This window comes from Clytia hemisphaerica, unplaced genomic scaffold (assembly GCF_902728285.1).
Source record: "Clytia hemisphaerica strain Z4C2 unplaced genomic scaffold, Clytia hemisphaerica genome assembly, whole genome shotgun sequence".
In the NCBI taxonomy this organism is placed as follows: domain Eukaryota; kingdom Metazoa; phylum Cnidaria; class Hydrozoa; order Leptothecata; family Clytiidae; genus Clytia; species Clytia hemisphaerica.
The window spans coordinates 494,387-512,348 of record NW_027103417.1 but is presented as its reverse complement, the minus strand read 5'-3'; the positions used below and the strand labels follow the sequence as shown (position 1 = coordinate 512,348).

Below are 17,962 nucleotides of genomic sequence, written 5' to 3'. Positions count from 1 at the left end.
TCATACAGGCATTATACCTCTATAATACCGCCATTACATTCCTGTAATACTGCTATTACATCACTGTAACACTGTCATTAAACCTCTGTAATACCGCCATTTCATTCCTGTAATACTGCTATTACATCACCGTTATACAGGCATTATACCTTTGTAATACAGCCATTACATTCCTGTGATACTGCCATTAAACTGTTATACAGGCATTATACCTCTGTAATACCGCCATTACATTCCTGTGATACTGCTTTTACATCACTGTTATACAGGTATTATACCTTTGTAATACCGCCATTACATTCCTGTGATAATGCTATTACATCACTGTTATACAGACATTACACCTCTGTAATACCGCAATTACATTCCTCTAATAATACATCACTTTAACACTGCCATTAAACCTATGTAATACAGCCATTACATTCCTGTGATACTGCCATTACATTCCTGTGGTACTGCCATTACATCACTGTTATACAGGCTATATCTCTGTAATACAGACATTACATTTATGTACTATTGGCCTTATACCTTTGTAATACCGCCATTACATCTCTGTAATACTGTAAGCAGATTTCACCTCATCTGCTGATCGATCGTCATTACGTATAAACTTTTTGAAGTAATATCGTTGAATGTTCTTACTGTGATAAATATAAGTCAACGCGTTGAAACCACAATAACACGTACTCAATGGGAAAGCCCAGGACATGATGATAGCATCCCTGGAAAATGATATAGGCTCCAGATCCGAAGGCTCCATAATAATCCAACCGAAGTAAAGTGATATGAGAACAAGGGGTAGATTCATGACTACGTATATTGTTTGTAAGGCTACCAGTCTGTTAACTGCCTTTTGATGACTGTCTGTTTGTGTTTTCTGGTCTTTGAATTTCGACTGTTGATTCCTTAGTATGTTGATAAGTGAGATGATTATTATAATACCAATACTAACACAAATGAGTAGGGAGATCCCTAAAGCTAACCAATAGATTTGGAACAGTTCTACGGGAGATGGAATGTAGAAAAAAGCAGCATAGTTAAAAGCACATGCTACTAATGCTATTATGACTTCGAAAACTATGACAACGTAAACAGTCTTTGGTTTGATTCTTCTCAACGGAGCTTTGATGGATATGAAACGTACAATACACATGGTCAACAAGAACTCGAAATCTAATATCAAGCAAAGAGTTAATATTGTGTCACCATAAGATTCCAACTGACAGCTCCCTTTCACCATTAAATCTGTCATTGTTTGGTATAATAGAACAACCCCAGCTGCCATACTAACTCATGTTGCATTCGCCTTGTCTTAAAGATACCAACAATGACAGTCAAATTTGCAGTGATTAAAAATATTGACGCATTGACTATTTAAAAACTTAAATTTTACCAACTTTTTCGTAGAAAGTGCCACGCCTTCTAAAGTTCGAAAATTTACGTATTCTAGAGGGCTCAAGTCTACTTCGGGGCAATTAGCAAAAGCTAAACCTTTATTGGCCGTGGAACTGATTACGTTTAGCTATCAAAGGTAAGATGAGAGCTATACGTAATGAGTTCCACGGCCAATAAAATCGAGAAGGATGAGACCAGCATCAATATGCATAATGCGGTGGGTGTAAAATGGGGACGTTTTTGTGTTGGTGTTCCGCCTTTGGCTGCTCATCAGCTTCTTGACTGTAGAAAAATAAATTGAATTGTTACACAGTGAAGTTTTCATGACATTTGTCATGGCAGATTCGTAACATGGAGGTAGAGTATGTGGCTAATGTGCGCAAAGTTTTGGGTTAGAATCTCAGTCAGATACAAAAAATTCCAAACTGGTTCTTGATGCATCACTATTTGATGTTCAGCAACTAAGGAGATGGGTCAAGGGCAAGTGGAGAATTCCAGGTAGCTGAGGTAAAAGGAGCCTTCAGGTCATCCTCGACTGTTGTCACAAACTTGCTTACTTACAAATTCCTAGCAAAATTGAACGTACCTTTGGGTTATGACATCACTGTTAACGTCCTCATCTATCATAATATTGATATTATCGTCAAGATCTTGGTATGATATATCTTCATATGATATTTGGTCAGTGGTAGCAACTATAGTGCTTTTTGCTGTGATAACAGTGCCAGCGTCATTGTTGACATTGGGCTGTTCCATAAAATTTCCATACAGGGGCATGGACGAACCTTTTCAAGTAAAAACAAATTTCTTGGAAAAGTGTAGATACCCCCTGGAAAAAGACAAAATTTGCAAAAGAACCCTTGGAAAAATTTCTTGTCTTAAAGTGAGGGTGGAAGAACTAAAATCATTTGTCGTCCACTTTTTTTGATGTTTCAGGTATCTTAAAGACTTCTTTTTTAGTTGTAGCATTATCTGGTTCAAATGTTTTGTGATTTTCTTGCGACAGCAGCCTTGATCATTCCAAAGAATCATTATTACTAGAATAAGGATTCTGTGGAATGATTGGGGCTGCTGTTGTTGTTGCTGCTAGATTCAGCCTCAAAGCGGTCTATATATTGTTACCTTCTACAGGTAATTCGATAACGGATTCGATTTGATTTTTCGATAACCTGGCTTTCAACAGCGCCAGGCGTCTCAACAGGAACTGTGCTGTCCAAAGCAGCACAGTTCCCGTTGAGACACCTGGAGATGGTTGTTGTTACATTCTGAAAATCAATGGAGAACCATGTTATAAGCTACGAACAAGTTCATTTACTGGGTATAATTCTGTTCAAATAAACTAAATAAAGGATTTTACCAATTTTAACGGTATAGAAAAAATTTAGAAATACAATGTGTAAGAAATCTACTGAATATTTTCAGCCTTTTAAGTTGTTTTTTTAATTCCATCTCGCATCAATTATTATGGAAGAATGTTTCGAAAACTCTGAAGTTCATTGGGTAAGTCTGTAACTTCTGGTGCAGGTTGTTTATAATGTTTTATCTTGATACGTTTTTAGATTTCAATCACCACCACCGAGAGACATCTCAATGATTGAGTATGCTAATGAAGCTATACATGATATGTTGAATTATCTAAGGTAAGAAGTCTTCCATTGCATTATTATATTTGAACCATTTACATTCTGAAAATCAATGGAAAACCATATTATAAGCTACGAACAAGTTCATTTACTGGGTATAATTCTGTTCAGATAAACTAGATAACCAATTTCTTCGGCTTAATTGGGAGATTGCATTCTGGCCGTCCTCAAAAGTGCAAATACAGAAACTCGCTAACGACTTCCTAATTTCCCTCCAATGGCATTGTTTAACCCGGGCAAAGGTTCGATCACTTACCAAGTGAACCGCTGCGAGTGGGAATCGAACCTCAGTCGCCTGTGCAGCAATGTTGTTCTGTTTTGACTGGAAAGTGTTGAGATTGAGAGTTTGTTTTTAAGTGAGACACTGTCAAGTATCCATTTTGTTTTAAAGAGTTTTTTTCAGAAATAATGTGAAATTGACGTCAAATAAAACTATTTCAACACGTTTGACGTCAAAATGTAATCTCAATGTATTGTTTAGCCTTAGGACCTACAGTCATGGTAACGCTTGATTTACTAATTTTGACATTGTAGCAACAAGTTATTTTAAAATGGCGGTAATTTTCCGCCCTCGCGAGCGCGTTCAAAACACCTTATTTAAACAAGTTTAGTCACGCCATCTGGTCAAAGTCAGAAATTTCCAACGATTTAAGACAAGCAGTCAATGACGAGAAACCTTGAAAACTGATTTGTTATTTCAACGATTTGAGACCGGGGGGGTGGGGGTACTTAGGCAAAAAAAAGTCCCGCGAAGGGTCGTAAAAATCAGAAAGTCAAATTTCAGTCCACTAAGGGTCGGAGAATCGTAAAATTTCAATTTTTACCCTCCAAAGATCAAATTTGGTCAAAATTGGTCAAATTGGTCAAAATTTGTCCCAATAAGGGTCGTAAAATTCACAAAATTTTCCTTTGATTTTTCCTTTTTAGTCCCGGTAAGAATCCAAGGATCGAAAATCGGGCGGCAACCCCCCCCCCCCCGTCAGCTTGCAACCCTAGCCCCCCTGGGGATTTGAGACTTCCAATAAAAGTGTAAAGGCTCTGCTCAAATAGACCTGTTACTGCAAATGGGTTTAATAATATTGTATCAAATTTAGGAAATTTTGGTACACAGGCAAAACTAGTAACCCTTAAAGATTTGTCCTTTTTAAGTTGACTGTTTTTATGCTTAGTCTCTACACTCCAACTGTAACTTGTGGGAAAAGATTATCTCCCTGGTCAACGGATTTTTCTTAAGGTATCTGGTGACTTGCCATCAAAGTCTTATGTTCTTATATCTTTTGTTTTTATAAAAAACGTGTATTAAAAAAAAAGGAATTGGAATCGTGAAAAAACCCTCGCTGATTTTGAAACAGCCACTTGACGTCCTTGACCCTGCATTTTACCAAATGGACCCTTTTCAATCCAAATTAATCTCTGTTTGTTTATAGAATGGAGCTACTCTACTCAGGCCGACCAAACGTCAAGAGCATGTTTTTTTGCGACCGTTTGTTTCAAATGACGTAATCTTTCAAGATGGATGACAGTGCTCAGGGAAAAGACCACGTGACAAGAAAAAAACGTAAGAACTTGTTGTATTTTGTCTTTTAACTTTAACTTGATTTAATTTAAAATATCAAACACTCTCCTTATGGTATGTAGCTGGCACTCTACCTAAAAAGTAGACCTACTTTCGTTCGCTGGCATTATACCTCTTAAATATATATACCCATATTTTTACCGAAAATAATGACAAAATACCGTCTGTAGTTTTGTCAATACATTTCAATCTGCCAATACACTTTAGTATATTTATTACATCCTCATACTGCAATTCCATCGCCAGAATACTACCATTACATCACTGTCATACAGGCATTATACCTCTATAATACCGCCATTACATTCTTGTAATACTGCTATTATATCACTGTTATACAGGTATTATACCTCTGTAATACCGCCATTACATTCCTGTAATACTGCTATTACATCACTGTTATACATGCATTATACCTCTGTAATACCGTCATTACATTCCTGTGATACTGCCATTATATCACTGTTATACCGCCATTACATTCCTGTAATACTGCTATTACATCTCTGTTATACTGTAAGCAGATTTCACCTCATCTGCTGATCGATCGTCATTACGTATAAACTTTTTGAAGTAATATCGTTGAATGTTCTTACTGTGATAAATATAAGTCAACGCGTTGAAACCACAATAACACGTACTCAATGGGAAAGCCCAGGACATGATGATAGCATCCCTGGAAAATGATATAGGCTCCAGATCTGAAGGCTCCATAATAATCCAACCGAAGTAAAGTGATATGAGAACAAGGGGTAGATTCATGACTACGTATATTGTTTGTAAGGCTACCAGTCTGTTAACCGCCTTTTGATGGCTGTCTGTTTGTGTTTTCTGGTCTTTGAATTTCGACTGTTGATTCCTTAGTATGTTGATAAGTGAGATGATTATTATAATACCAATACTAACACAAATGAGTAGGGAGATCCCTAAAGCTAACCAATAGATTTGGAACAGTTCTACGGGAGATGGAATGTAGAAAAAAGCAGCATAGTTAAAAGCACATGCTACTAATGCTATTATGACTTCGAAAACTATGACAACGTAAACAGTCTTTGGTTTGATTCTTCTCAACGGAGCTTTGATGGATATGAAACGTACAATACACATGGTCAACAAGAATTCGAAATCTAATATCAAGCAAAGAGTTAATATTGTATCACCATAAGATTCCAACTGACAGCTCCCTTTCACCATTAAATCTGTCATTGTTTGGTATAATAGAACAACCCCAGCCGCCATACTAACTCCTGACGACATTAGAAACAATTTATGTGGCAAATGTATATGTTGCATTCGCCTTGTCTTAAAGATACCAACAATGACAGTCAAATTTGCAATGATTAAAAATATAGCTATCAGCACATTAAATATCCTCCAGTAACCATGTTGGAGTTCGTATCTTCGTAATATAAAGCTTTGATCTTCTCTGGTAAGATTTGGAAAGAAAGTAAAGACAAGTGCTTGGTAAAAGCAGATCATTTTCTTTATGTACACTAAGATTTATGAACTATGATAACGCTCTACCAGGGTATTGAGCACTCGTTTGAATTTAAAGTCAGTCATACAACTACACCAAAGATTATATATCTGAAAAAAATCTATGCAACGATTTCAGACATTTGTCGTTTATTCCTGGTAAATTCTAGCCCAGTCTCCTTGTGTTTTATTTTTCTGTATGGTTTGCTGGTTTTTCACCCTTACTCTTACTTCGAATACTTCGTCATTTCCATCATGATGATTTGTTGTCATATATGTGTTTGTTGAAAAATTGGTTTCCCCATTTAAAGGGTTATGTTTTTGCATTCGGAACTAAGTTTCTGATTTAATGACTGGATGAATGGATTTAAATATTTTACGATATTTTAAACCACATTTAATACTTATATAATCAATTGAATTTGTTGTTTGGAGCTTGACCAGCCCACTTTTTGCCATAGAATTTTTTTTATAAAAGCCAATAAAATTCTTGTTTTACCCTGACCGCTTTCTCATTTTTCATGATTTTTCTGGCTCGAATGAACGATATTTTAACGTGCTATACTTAGTGTTTAGGAAAGTCAGAAATTTGGTATTTCTAAAATCTTGGCCTCAAATTTCTCTTAACGTTTATGCCAAATTCGTTTTCTTATAAAACTAGTGTTCTCGTACATATTCGTGACCGACAAAACACAGTATTACATAATTTTTGCTTGAAAGCAAGTCACGAAAATACAATCTCACGAATATATGAATCTACCCTAGAATATTAATCTCTTCTAAGTAGATAGAGAACTAGCCTGTTCACCCCTAACGAGGGTGATTTTTACTTTTTTCTGGTACTAAATTGAAAAACAAGTGCTCAAGAGTTCTTTTTTGAAAAAGCGAAAGATACCATTGAATTGAGGCGGGCAAAGTAACGTCACTTATGTAGTTGAAGAAGTTCAAATGCTGAAAATAGAAGATAACGCCATCGTAGAGGCGACCCGGGGGGGGTTGGCGAATGAGGGGTATGTGCGGACGGGACCTCCGAAAACCGACCCTTAGAAAGACTGATTTTTCCGGAAAAGGTGACCCTTAGAGAGACTTTTTACAATGTTTTCTCTCGAAATTAAAAATTTTTCCTAAAGATCGTGAATTTTCCGACCCTTAGAGAGACTAATTTAAAACTTTCAGATTTTCCCAACCCTTAGAGAGACTTTGAAAGTTGAAAAACCCGAACATACCCAGGACCCATTTTTGCCTAAGTACCCCCGCCCCCTGGGAGAGGCGATAATGCGTTTCTTTTCCTGTAAGGAAGAGTTTTGTAAAAGCTAGTAGACAACATAAGGGACTTTTTTAAGGTTGGTTCTAGCTGAATTACAGGCTACACAAAACCACAATTGTCAAAGTTTTTCCAATAAAACGTCATGATATTTGCTGAAAGGCAATTTTTTGAGCAGCGATTGTGTTCATTTCGTTTTTGATTGTCACTAACCCTTTTGAAATCTAGAAATGATATTCTGGGCTTGATTCTTATCCTCTACATATCTGAGAATTTTGAGAATAGTTTTTCAATGTTGGTTGCATCTTAGACAAGTGAATTGAGGTGGAAGCGTGAATCATGACGTAATATATCTTGACATGGCAAGGAAAATACACCGTGGCAATTAATAGACCTTTTCATAAATTACGTCACGAACATCGCTTGCCTCGTATTCAAACAGTAATTATGTTAGTTTTGATAAAATCCGCTGGGAGTTAATACAATAGCAATAATTTCAAACCGAGGCAAGTGATGTTGGTGACGTAATTTATGAAAAGGTCTATTGAGGAGAAACCTTGTGTTATGCTCTGAAGCAGGAGGTAAAGTACTACTCCGTTTCAAGCCCCCCCCCCTGCTCACTAAAAGGATCACCCCCGGTGAAAAGGCGCCATAAATTTGATAAAACTGTTTATAAAACATCACAGGGGAACATTTAAGCAGGAATAGAGTCGGCTAATTGCGACCGACGGGTAATTGCGAACACTTTTTCAATTTTCAAATGGGAGAAAACTACCAAACTTTTTTTTAACTTTCATAAAGACAAACTACCCTAGTGTATTTCCACAGAATCTCATTCACAGAAATCTTTTTATCTTCGAGAAATGTAACAAAGTTTGCGTCATGTTGAAAAAATGCAAATAATGCATAGCCCCCCCCCCCCTGCCCCCCAGTTGCTACGGCACTGAGATTTAATAGTTTGTATTAATTACTACAAAAAATTACTATAGAATAATCTTTAAAACTTTAGTACACACATGATATTGTACTTATCAAGTATTTATCCCAGATTTTTTGTTGTCAATAATGACCCATTTGACATGTCATTTCCTGTCAGACATATTTGAACATCTCATAAACTCGTAACCAACCAATAATCGTTCACGAGTCTTCCCAGAATAAGTCAAATTTTAGAGCACGTAACCAGACGAAATTGAATTTCAGTACGCCCTTTTCATGTTTCTTCTTCATAATAATTTCACTGAGAGAGAGGGTTGTTTTATGGAGCACCTTTAAGCCGACCAGCATACATTCCATCTTGTGTCTTTGTTTTGGTTGTGTTCCAAATTGGTTGTTCTATACATTTCTTCGGCTTGTATTTCCAATAATCTGCGAAATTTTGCCAATCGAACGATGTATTTGTTAAGCAACTTCTCGAGAACTGGTCTATCGATTTTATGTCTTTTTGCAGTGTCATTGGACCTTTTGTATTTCCGAAATGTATAATATTCTCTGGGCTTGATCCGTGTATTGCAAGATAATCTCCACAAATTTTACTACGATTTCTCAAATTCGGTAGTTGTTCAACGACTGGATGATGGTGTATACGTGAATCATGACGTAATATGTGACCCATATCGAGTTCTTCAATCCACAATGCTATCATTTGGTCTGCATAGGGGTGACACCATAATTTGTTTGGGTTTTGGTTTAGAAAATCTCTTATAATATCATAAGAGAACATCATAAACATTTCCTCTGGACGTGTTATTGCTGGTATGCAATGTACCCAACCCCAATGAAATCGTTGTAACGGCACAGGAGGTAATTGCGTGAGAAATTCGGACAAACAGAAGAATATATCATCATCCATTCGAATGACGTAATCAAAATGGTAGTTGTTAACAGCGGTATCCGAATTCGACTCCACCAGAGAGAGGCTGGAATAAAATGTCGCCATGGTACTTTCGTTCACGTTGTAATTGTAAATGGAATTTAGACTGGTTGTTGACTGCGTCAGTGACGAAGAAACAGGCTAGTGTGATCTAAAAGTGAAGAAGATATGAACTACTGAGCTCTTGAGCTTTTTATCGGATTTGTGAAATATTTAGTTCCATAATGACTTTTTATGAAAGGAAGCAACCAGTTGTTACCATCCGTGTCACCAAATTTCCAAATTAATTATTATTGGCTAAAAGAGCACGGCGTAGTGGTGTGGAGGGTTCATATCATCAAAAGAGCAGGGATACACAATAAGGACTGGCTAAGTAAAATGAGGATTGTTTATCAATTACCCTTTTTGTATTAACACATTCTTTCCACCACGTCTTTCTAATAGCATCTCTTCGTTCGACACGACCAGGGCCTGAGCTCACCAACAAAAACAAATCCACGCGTCTCAAAACCGCATCAACATGTTCCACATTAAAACGTCTGTATATTGGATTGGATTTAGTCATGTTACGAATCTCATGAGTTAAGGAGGTTAAAGGATTTTTTAGAGTCATTTTGGACTCATTCATGATATTAATTTCTATAGAGATACTTGATATGGATTGTGTTTTAAAAATTGTTGAAACTGTGATTAAAATCATGGCACCACATACCAGAAATCTGGCAATCCTACAAAGGATGTAGCAATTTGTAACCGTTCGAACCACTTTATTTCCACGTAAAAGAGACATTGCATGTATAATAGCGTGGAATGAAATTCCCAAACTGTTTCAGAATACCCAGCAGCAAAATTTCTCAGCGCTTTTTAACCATCAAAGTTTGTCAAACGCAAAATTTCATCAATATCAATATTGTAACACCTTCTCTGGCCCTTGGTTATTATCTGTTAAAATTCAATATAAGCCAAAGCTTTATCGAGAATTATGATATTCCGATCGTGATTATTATCTGCTGAAATTACACGTTTTTTTATAAGAACATAAGGTTTCGATGGCCAAAATATTAAGAACAAAGTTCAGAACATTTTAAGGCTTTGCAGGCTCTGAAACACCTGATTTTCATAGGGAAATTGACAAAATACTCAAAAAATGGCGAAAATAAGAATATATGAAGAAAATTTTTAGGCTTAAAACTAAAAAAGTTAAGAGCATCCCAAGGTTTCAAAATTTTTGGATGTTCTTATAAAAAAACGTGTACATATGTAAAGATCAAACTTGCAATGATTGTTTGTTATCAATTATACTCAAGGATACGGTAGTAAATAAAACTCCACAAGTGTAAAGATCATGCATCAAAGTTTTATAGTTTAATTCAGTGAAACAGTGTTAGAAGCCAAAGTAAAGCAATAGAAGTTATTTACACGCACACGAAGAGAGAAATTATTATGAAAGATCAAAGTCTTAGAGTGTAAAAATTATACACAAAGTATATCGAAGTCAGTAGTTGATTCTCAAGTCAGTTGGTTCCTGACACAAATCTGAAATCAGCGAGGTTCAAATACTGTAACATAAAAAAGGGCATATCATGATTTTTGAACCAGTAGAAAAAATTTATTTTTTATCTCGATGTTCTTCATCAATTTCGATTAATTTTTTTTCTCGATCAATTAGATAATTCTTCTTGAGAATATCTTTCCAACGGTGTTTAATTTTTTTAACACAGCATATATGTATGGCTGCTAAGAAACTGTTAAAAAATAAATTGTCCACATAATTTTCAGACAGACTTTGATAAAGCTTGTTCCATGTCCCTCCTAGACCCATAGCGCTTACACTAGACATTTCCCGAAATTGATCATGACAGGAGAATGCTAAATAGACGATATCGGCTTTCCGAATTCTCCCCGAATGATTACCCATGATGTATTGCGCAAAAAAATTCAGTAAGTCAATATTGTCCGTGAATTTTTTTGTGCAATGCATCATGGGTAATCATTCGGGGAGAATTCGGAAAGCTGATATCGTCTATTGTTGTATGAAGAATACGAGTTACGGAGACTTGTTTGGCTTTCTATTATAAGAGTTTATGCCACTTTACAGGGTGTCCCGAAAAAAAAGTATCGAGTCGTACCACTTCCATTGGAAGAAGTTTTTGTGTGTGTTTCACTAGAGTTGCAATGTTTATCAAAGTTTCTCTCTCTGGTCATGAGACATCTTTTTTTTTAAATAACTTTTGTAACAAAAAAAAACAATTCTCAATAGCTTTAACCCTTTGACTCCGCTGTCGACCGCTGTTTTTGACTCTACAGCGCGCAGTGGTTTTTCATAAAAAGTCACCTTTTACGCAAACCGGTATAACTTTTAAACAAAACAACTTCAGCTAAAAAGTTATATATCTTTGAAAAGGAAAATTTATCTGCTTTCTTCTGAGCCATAACATAACTCCTATACTGCATTTTATCTCAGTCAAAGTTTCAAAAGGTTCAACACTACATTTTACGACACCGAAAAAAAGTGCAAAATATGGGCCAATGAAAATCTATTTTTTCAAAAGCTATTTTAGTGAAAAACAAATAAAAAACTTACAGAACAGCAGTAGAAGACATTGATGTGTTGAAGGATAAAAAAATTCTGCACTAAAACTGCCAAAATACTTGAAGAAATCTCAAATCCTTACCTCTAACTTTCATAACAGTCATTTCACCGCCTCCATCTTGAATTTGAACGTTTTTCAAATGTTTGTTTTGATTGCGCACTTCATCCTAACCCTTTGAAACCTATACTTTCCGGAATGGAAATTTATCGCTCTTTTCAAATATCATAACCATTTGATTCTCACAACAACAGAAAACTAAATATCATTGCTTAAATGACCATACATATAAAAGACGCGTATACGCGTCCCTCGTATATAGGCGCGGACGCACATGTGCGTCCCGCGTGGGCTAAGGGTTAACGTCATGAAAATTGTAAAGAAAGTTAATTCTTTTTAATCATAATGACTGTTGTAAAAACAATTATTTTGTTGGTATATATGTAATGTTCGAACTCGATACTTTTTTCCGGACACCCTGTATGTAAGCTTTTTTTATAAGAATAGTGTACTTTGGATGAAGGTCAAGTATTCTTAAGAAATTGCCAAAATTGAGGGTGAAATATTCTTAACGTATTCTTACTTTTTTAGACTGGACTTTTTTACAAACATGAGAAATGATCAATTTGAGAGTTTTGGACTTTTGAGTGAACATTTGGGTTAAAATTACATTTCTTCCTCAAAGCTTCAATTTATCTCTAACAACGGAAGCACAAAGGAAGCAGTTTTTTCTGTTAACCAAATACAAAATGACTGTATTCTTATCAAATTCTGTGAAATTCACCCTAGAGTGTATTGTTAGGGTATCCTTACGATTTGACCAATTTTCACCCTAATATTCTTTCTAGAAGATATTCTTATAAAAAATAGTGTGTATCGTAAGGTGGAGTGGCCGACTGGCGATGCTAGAAGACTGAGCTTTCTACAATCCCTTACATGCGGTATGATACTTTTTAAGGCTAGCCATGTGTTGGCACACCCGCATACAAATATTATAACTCTATCATATGTATTCAATATTACCATGTCAGTCCCCTGACAGTTGAATCGGGATAAATTATTGAAATTTCGTCGTTTGAATTATATGAATCGGATTTCGTTGAAAATTGAATGAAAGAAAAGAAAATGGCTGATTCAACAAAGAATACTGGGGGTTTGGTTTTCTCTTTTTAGTTTGAGGGTTTGAGTCTGGAAGGATTTGCAGTATTTTTTTACATTGAGTAAAACCTTTTTTTTGTTGGAGAGTTTTATCTCCACAAAGTTACCAAATGGTAGAGATATCAGTACTCTGTCGTTTTGTGGTATTTCTCGTGGTAGTACAATGCCTCATACTATTCATTGTTTCTACAATATTCCAAAATCATGTCATTTCAACATTTCAAAAACATGTTTCAACGATCCAATCTTGGACTTTGAGGAGTGACAAAATTTCTGACATTAGAACTGTTATTACTGAGACAGATTTAGCGTTCATGACAGGAGAGATTCGTAATATGACTAAATCCAATCCAATATACAGACGTTTTAATGTGGAACATGTTGATGCGGTTTTGAGACGTGTCAATTTGTTTTTGTTGGTGAGCTCAGGCCCTGGTCGTGTCCAACGTAGAGATGCTATTAGAAAGACGTGGTGGAAAGAATGTTTCAGCAGCGAAAAGGTATTAAGTAGTGTCAAAGCGACGAGAAAGTTTAGGATAGGGTTACGCTGAAGTGTTGTTTTTCAAGTACATTCAGAGGAATCTATGCACTCGTAGAAAACCTATCTCTCTTTTTTAGTTATTTTTGTTAGGGGGGGATTGAAAAAATTTCTAATTTCTTAGGAACTACCAAGACCAATGATTCTTTTTTCTCTCTTTTTAGATCACACTAGCCTGTTTCTTCATCACTGACGCCGGCAACAACCAGTCTAAATTCCATTTACAATTGCAACGTGAACGAAAACACCATGGCGACATTTTATTCCAGCCTCTTTCTGGTGGAGTCGAATTCGGATACCGGTTTATTTACCACATGCTTTACGCTATTAACAACTACTATTTTGATTACGTCATTCGAATGGATGATGATGTATTCTTCTGTTTGTCCGAATTTCTCACGCAATTACCTCCTGTGCCGTTACAACGATTTCACTGGGGTTGGATACATTGTGAAAAATTCTTAACACGACCTGAGGAGAGTGTTATCATGTTTTCTTATGACGTCATAAAAGACTTTCTAAACCAAAAACCAAACAAATTATGGTGTCATCCATTTGCAGACCAAATGATTGCCATGTGGCTTGAAGCACTCGATATGGGTCATATATTACGTCATGATTACCGGATACACCATCATCCAGTTGTTCAAGAAATGCCAACTTTAAAAGATCGTCGTTACGTTTGTAGAGATTACTTAGCGATACACGGGTCAAGTCCTAAAGATGTTTTAAATTTTTGGAAAACCAAAAGTGATTTAGGCCCCAAAGACTTATACTCGATTGATCGATTAACAAGAAGTTGTCCTTCGACATTCTCTTTTGATTGGAACAGTTTGGGAATTTGGCAATACAGACCCAAAAAATGTATAACAAAACCGGTTTGGAATACTAGAAAACATCAGACTAAAGATGGAATGTATGTCGGACGTCTTGGGTCTTCATTCAATAAAGCTCAGAAAAAGAATAATAAACCTTTAAAAAAAGTTTATATCAAAGCCGTTTAAGCCTCTCGTACGGGGTCATCCATATAGTACGTACGCAAAGATTTTCCAAATATCTGTACGCAGAGTACAATAAAAATGACGTCATTTAAACAATAGACGTACGCTTTCGCTAAACCCTCTCTCCCCTTTACTGCCCGTACCATACGGCCCCTAGAAACCTTAAAGATTTGTTTAAATTTGTTTAAAATTGTGTTGATCGGAGAAGATGAATCTCGGATTTTCAGACATGTGAAAAAAAATCACTACAGTATATGGCCCCCAAAACGGAGACAGCCCCCAAAACGGAGACAGCCCCCAAAACGGAGGTTTTCATTAAAATGAAGATTCTGACTTGTAGATTTATCAGAATTAAACGATTTTTGTTTATTTTGAAAGAATGATGGTTATACTAAAAATGAGCATGTTTTTGATGGTTTGAGACGGATTCAAAATAACATATTTGCGTCTAAAGGAAATATTTCAACACTAAAATTAGATAACAATTGCATATAACTCACTCTAGCTCCTTGGATATTGAAAATAAGTTATGAAAACGGGGTATAGGAAACTTTCTACACCTAATGCCGTTCAGAAAATGCAAATACATCTGTGACTTTAGAGGCTGGGTAAAAGATATAGCATCTTGAAGGTCAACCAGTATTTTGGAGCCCTAGAATCAGCATTGACAAAACCGAAAATTCTAAATGTGAGAAAAAGCAAAAAATCTTGGAATTCTATTCCTATCACCTTGAGTTAATAGTTTATAACAAAAAATTAACATTATATATAAAAATTTTCGCTGAGATAGCAAAAACGGCAAATTCTGTCATTTTTTTGCAAAATATAGGAGAAAAATATCTTTAAAGCTTAATATTTTCAGTTTTAGCTAAGCTTTTTTTCTAAAATTTTCACAGCTTATTCCATACATGAATGGAACTATTTTCAAAAGAGATTTGTTTCAAAAACTTAATTAAGACGTCGTTAAATCAAAATTGTCAATTTGAAAATTTCTAATTTTTCAGTTTGGACTTTGCAATATCGAAAATCTTGAAATATTTCATAAAAATCATAACTTTTACATCCATCGGGTCGTAAATTTAAGGGAAAACACAAATATGTTCATAGTTTTCCCCGCTATTACCACTGGGCCTAATAATTTGATTTTGACTACACCTCCGTTTTGGGGGCCCCAAACCTGCATTTTGACAAACAGGGGTATACTGTAAAAATTTTATCAAATAAATTTATGCCCAAAACCCTCTAAATCATATTTCAAAACTATGGTCAAAATTTTGTATTCATATCTTAAAGATATCTCGAGAAATCGCTAAAATTTCAAACCTCCGTTTTGGGGGCCATTAGAAAAAAGCTACCTATCTTTAAGCGATTGAAAGATATTGTTGAAATTGAAAATTTTGAAAAAGAACTTCCAGGAAATAAAGTAGAGATGTTAAAGGTTTTCATGCAGCAAAAAGTTTTGTAACATCTCTTTTCCTCTAGATTTGAGAGAAATTTCAAATTTGATCGCCGTTTTGGGGGCCACACACTGTATGATCAAAGTGTACTTCTAATATGAAATAGTTTTTTGTGAAATCTAGGTTTTAGTATGTGATGTAAAAGTGCATGGGTATAAACGATATGTTTTAAAAATAAAAGAAGAAATTCGTTTACATTCGTTCATTTATTCAATCATTCGTAATATCACCACTTGAATCTTCCATTTCTTTGGTTTGAGTTTGAGCCGCTGCGTTTATAGACGATCCTATCGGCTACACAATAAGACTACTTTGTTTGTTTGTTTGTTTGTTTGTTTGTTTGTTTGTTTGTTTGTTTGTTTGTTTGTTTGTAATTGTTATTTATCGTTGACATAAAAACAAATACAGTTGACACTCTCTAATTCGACGTTCTACTATTCGATAGGCTCCCTTATTCGATGAAATTTAAAGTCCCCGTCAACAAGAAACTCTCATAAACGACGCTCCCTTACTCGATAAGTTCCCTTATTCGATGAAAATCCAATTCCCCTCGAAGATCGAATTAGAGAGCGTCGACTGTAGCTACTAGGCTAATACAAGTCAACCTATTTACAACTTATATAGTTCTTAAATAAAGCCGACACCATCAATGTACACTTTACATATTCTACATGGACATAACGTTGGTTTCCAATGCTTGTAATTCTATCTTTAAATTCCTTAAGGTCATTAAGATGTCGAAATTCTTGGGGAACTAATTCCCATATTTTTGGGCCTTGATAAGATAGAGACTCCTCACCATGGAACACTGTTCTGATGTTTCTAGGTTTGAAAAACATTTGATGTCGTGTGTTCGTAGACTTTTTATTATGAACAAATATTCCCTCATTTAGCTTTGAAATGTTTGATTTGCATTTGAATAGCTCTGTTGCCCGAAGCTGAATATTACGATGGTGGAAAGCTACTGAATTTTCTTTCTCTAGAAGTTCTTCAGGGAAGACTAGTCTTAAGCATCGTTCATGCAGATGGTTTATCTTATTTTCTAGGCGGCGGTTATGAAACATCCAAACTAACGGACAATAGTTAAACTGACTTTTGAAAAATGCATTCATTAGTTTTTGTCGTTTAGCTTGATTCATATGAGGGACTATTCTCGCTAGAGCACTTATTTTTTGACTTGCCTTTTTACAGCATCGATGTAATTTTCGAATGTGAGATGGTTGTCAAAAGTCATTCCTAATATCTTAGATGTGTTGCTATTTGAAACCCACTGATCTTGAATTGCTATACTTAATTCGTTATCGATGTTGTTAGTGTGACGAAGGGAAGTTAGGCGATTGGGGTCTCCCTTTAGGTATTGAGGGGACCTCTCAGATCACTTAACTGTTCCTTCGATCAGGGTATCCCTTATTGGGGATAAGTCTATGGACACGTAGTAAAGGTACGCTAATAGATTTCAATCAACATCAATTCTGTTTCTTCAATTAAGCAATAAATATCAAATAAGCGTAACATAAATAACATCAAATAACTTAGTAACTCTGGCATGTAATTAACGATAGTTCTCTTTCAAGTCCTTCTCCTTCAAGTTCTCCTTTTCAAGTCCTTTTCCTTCGACTTCCCCTTTTCAAGTCCCTGATTTCTTTCCTTTTCTCACTCATAATCTCTCGCCCTATTCAGAGGTCTGAGCTCGAGGGCCTGAGCCCCACTCTATTGATGTCTATTCATTTTTCAGTTCATTAACATCGTGTTGGCTCAGTCCCAACCTCCTTTGCATTATTCATTATCGTTTACTATTCATCATCATCAACCTCACATCTCCGACGTTCGACAAGTGACGTCCTCGTCACTTTAAAAAATTTTTGTCAATTTGTTGATAGTTAATGATCTACCAACGTAAGATAGTTTTTCAGTCTCTTTATTATTTCTTTCAATGCGCATTGTAAAAATTCATAAGTTTTTCATAGTTCGGTAATTCATAATA

General features: G+C 35.6%; 2 protein-coding genes across 7 annotated transcripts in view; one reads left to right on the top strand and one right to left on the bottom strand.

Moving 5' to 3' along the window:
• The window catches only part of LOC136797681 (beta-1,3-galactosyltransferase 6-like), a 55,065-nt gene that overhangs the window by 16,478 nt on the left and 20,625 nt on the right, over window positions 1-17,962 (top strand). For 2 of the 6 annotated variants that reach the window (XR_010845283.1, XR_010845280.1), the window contains 3 exons: window positions 2,961-3,041; window positions 4,472-4,602; window positions 13,685-13,765. The exons of 1 other annotated variant lie outside the window; for it this stretch is intronic. Coding sequence is in view for 1 of the 5 variants with exons in the window: in XM_067054267.1 (XP_066910368.1) it covers window positions 13,093-13,482; window positions 13,685-14,524 (1,230 nt within the window). In the remaining 4 variants the exon portion in view is untranslated. Of the gene's footprint in view, window positions 1-2,960; window positions 3,042-4,471; window positions 4,603-13,010; window positions 13,483-13,684; window positions 14,857-17,962 lie in introns of those variants that run through there. 3 more of the 6 variants (XR_010845281.1, XM_067054267.1, XR_010845284.1) reach the window with 3 other exon arrangements.
• On the bottom strand, window positions 8,291-10,141 carry LOC136797622 (uncharacterized). Its single transcript, XM_067054209.1, has 2 exons — window positions 9,634-10,141; window positions 8,291-9,384 (listed from the first exon to the last, which is right to left on the bottom strand). Exons 1-2 carry the CDS (start codon window positions 10,021-10,023, stop codon window positions 9,241-9,243), a joined length of 534 nt encoding a protein of 177 aa, XP_066910310.1. The 5' UTR covers window positions 10,024-10,141; the 3' UTR covers window positions 8,291-9,240.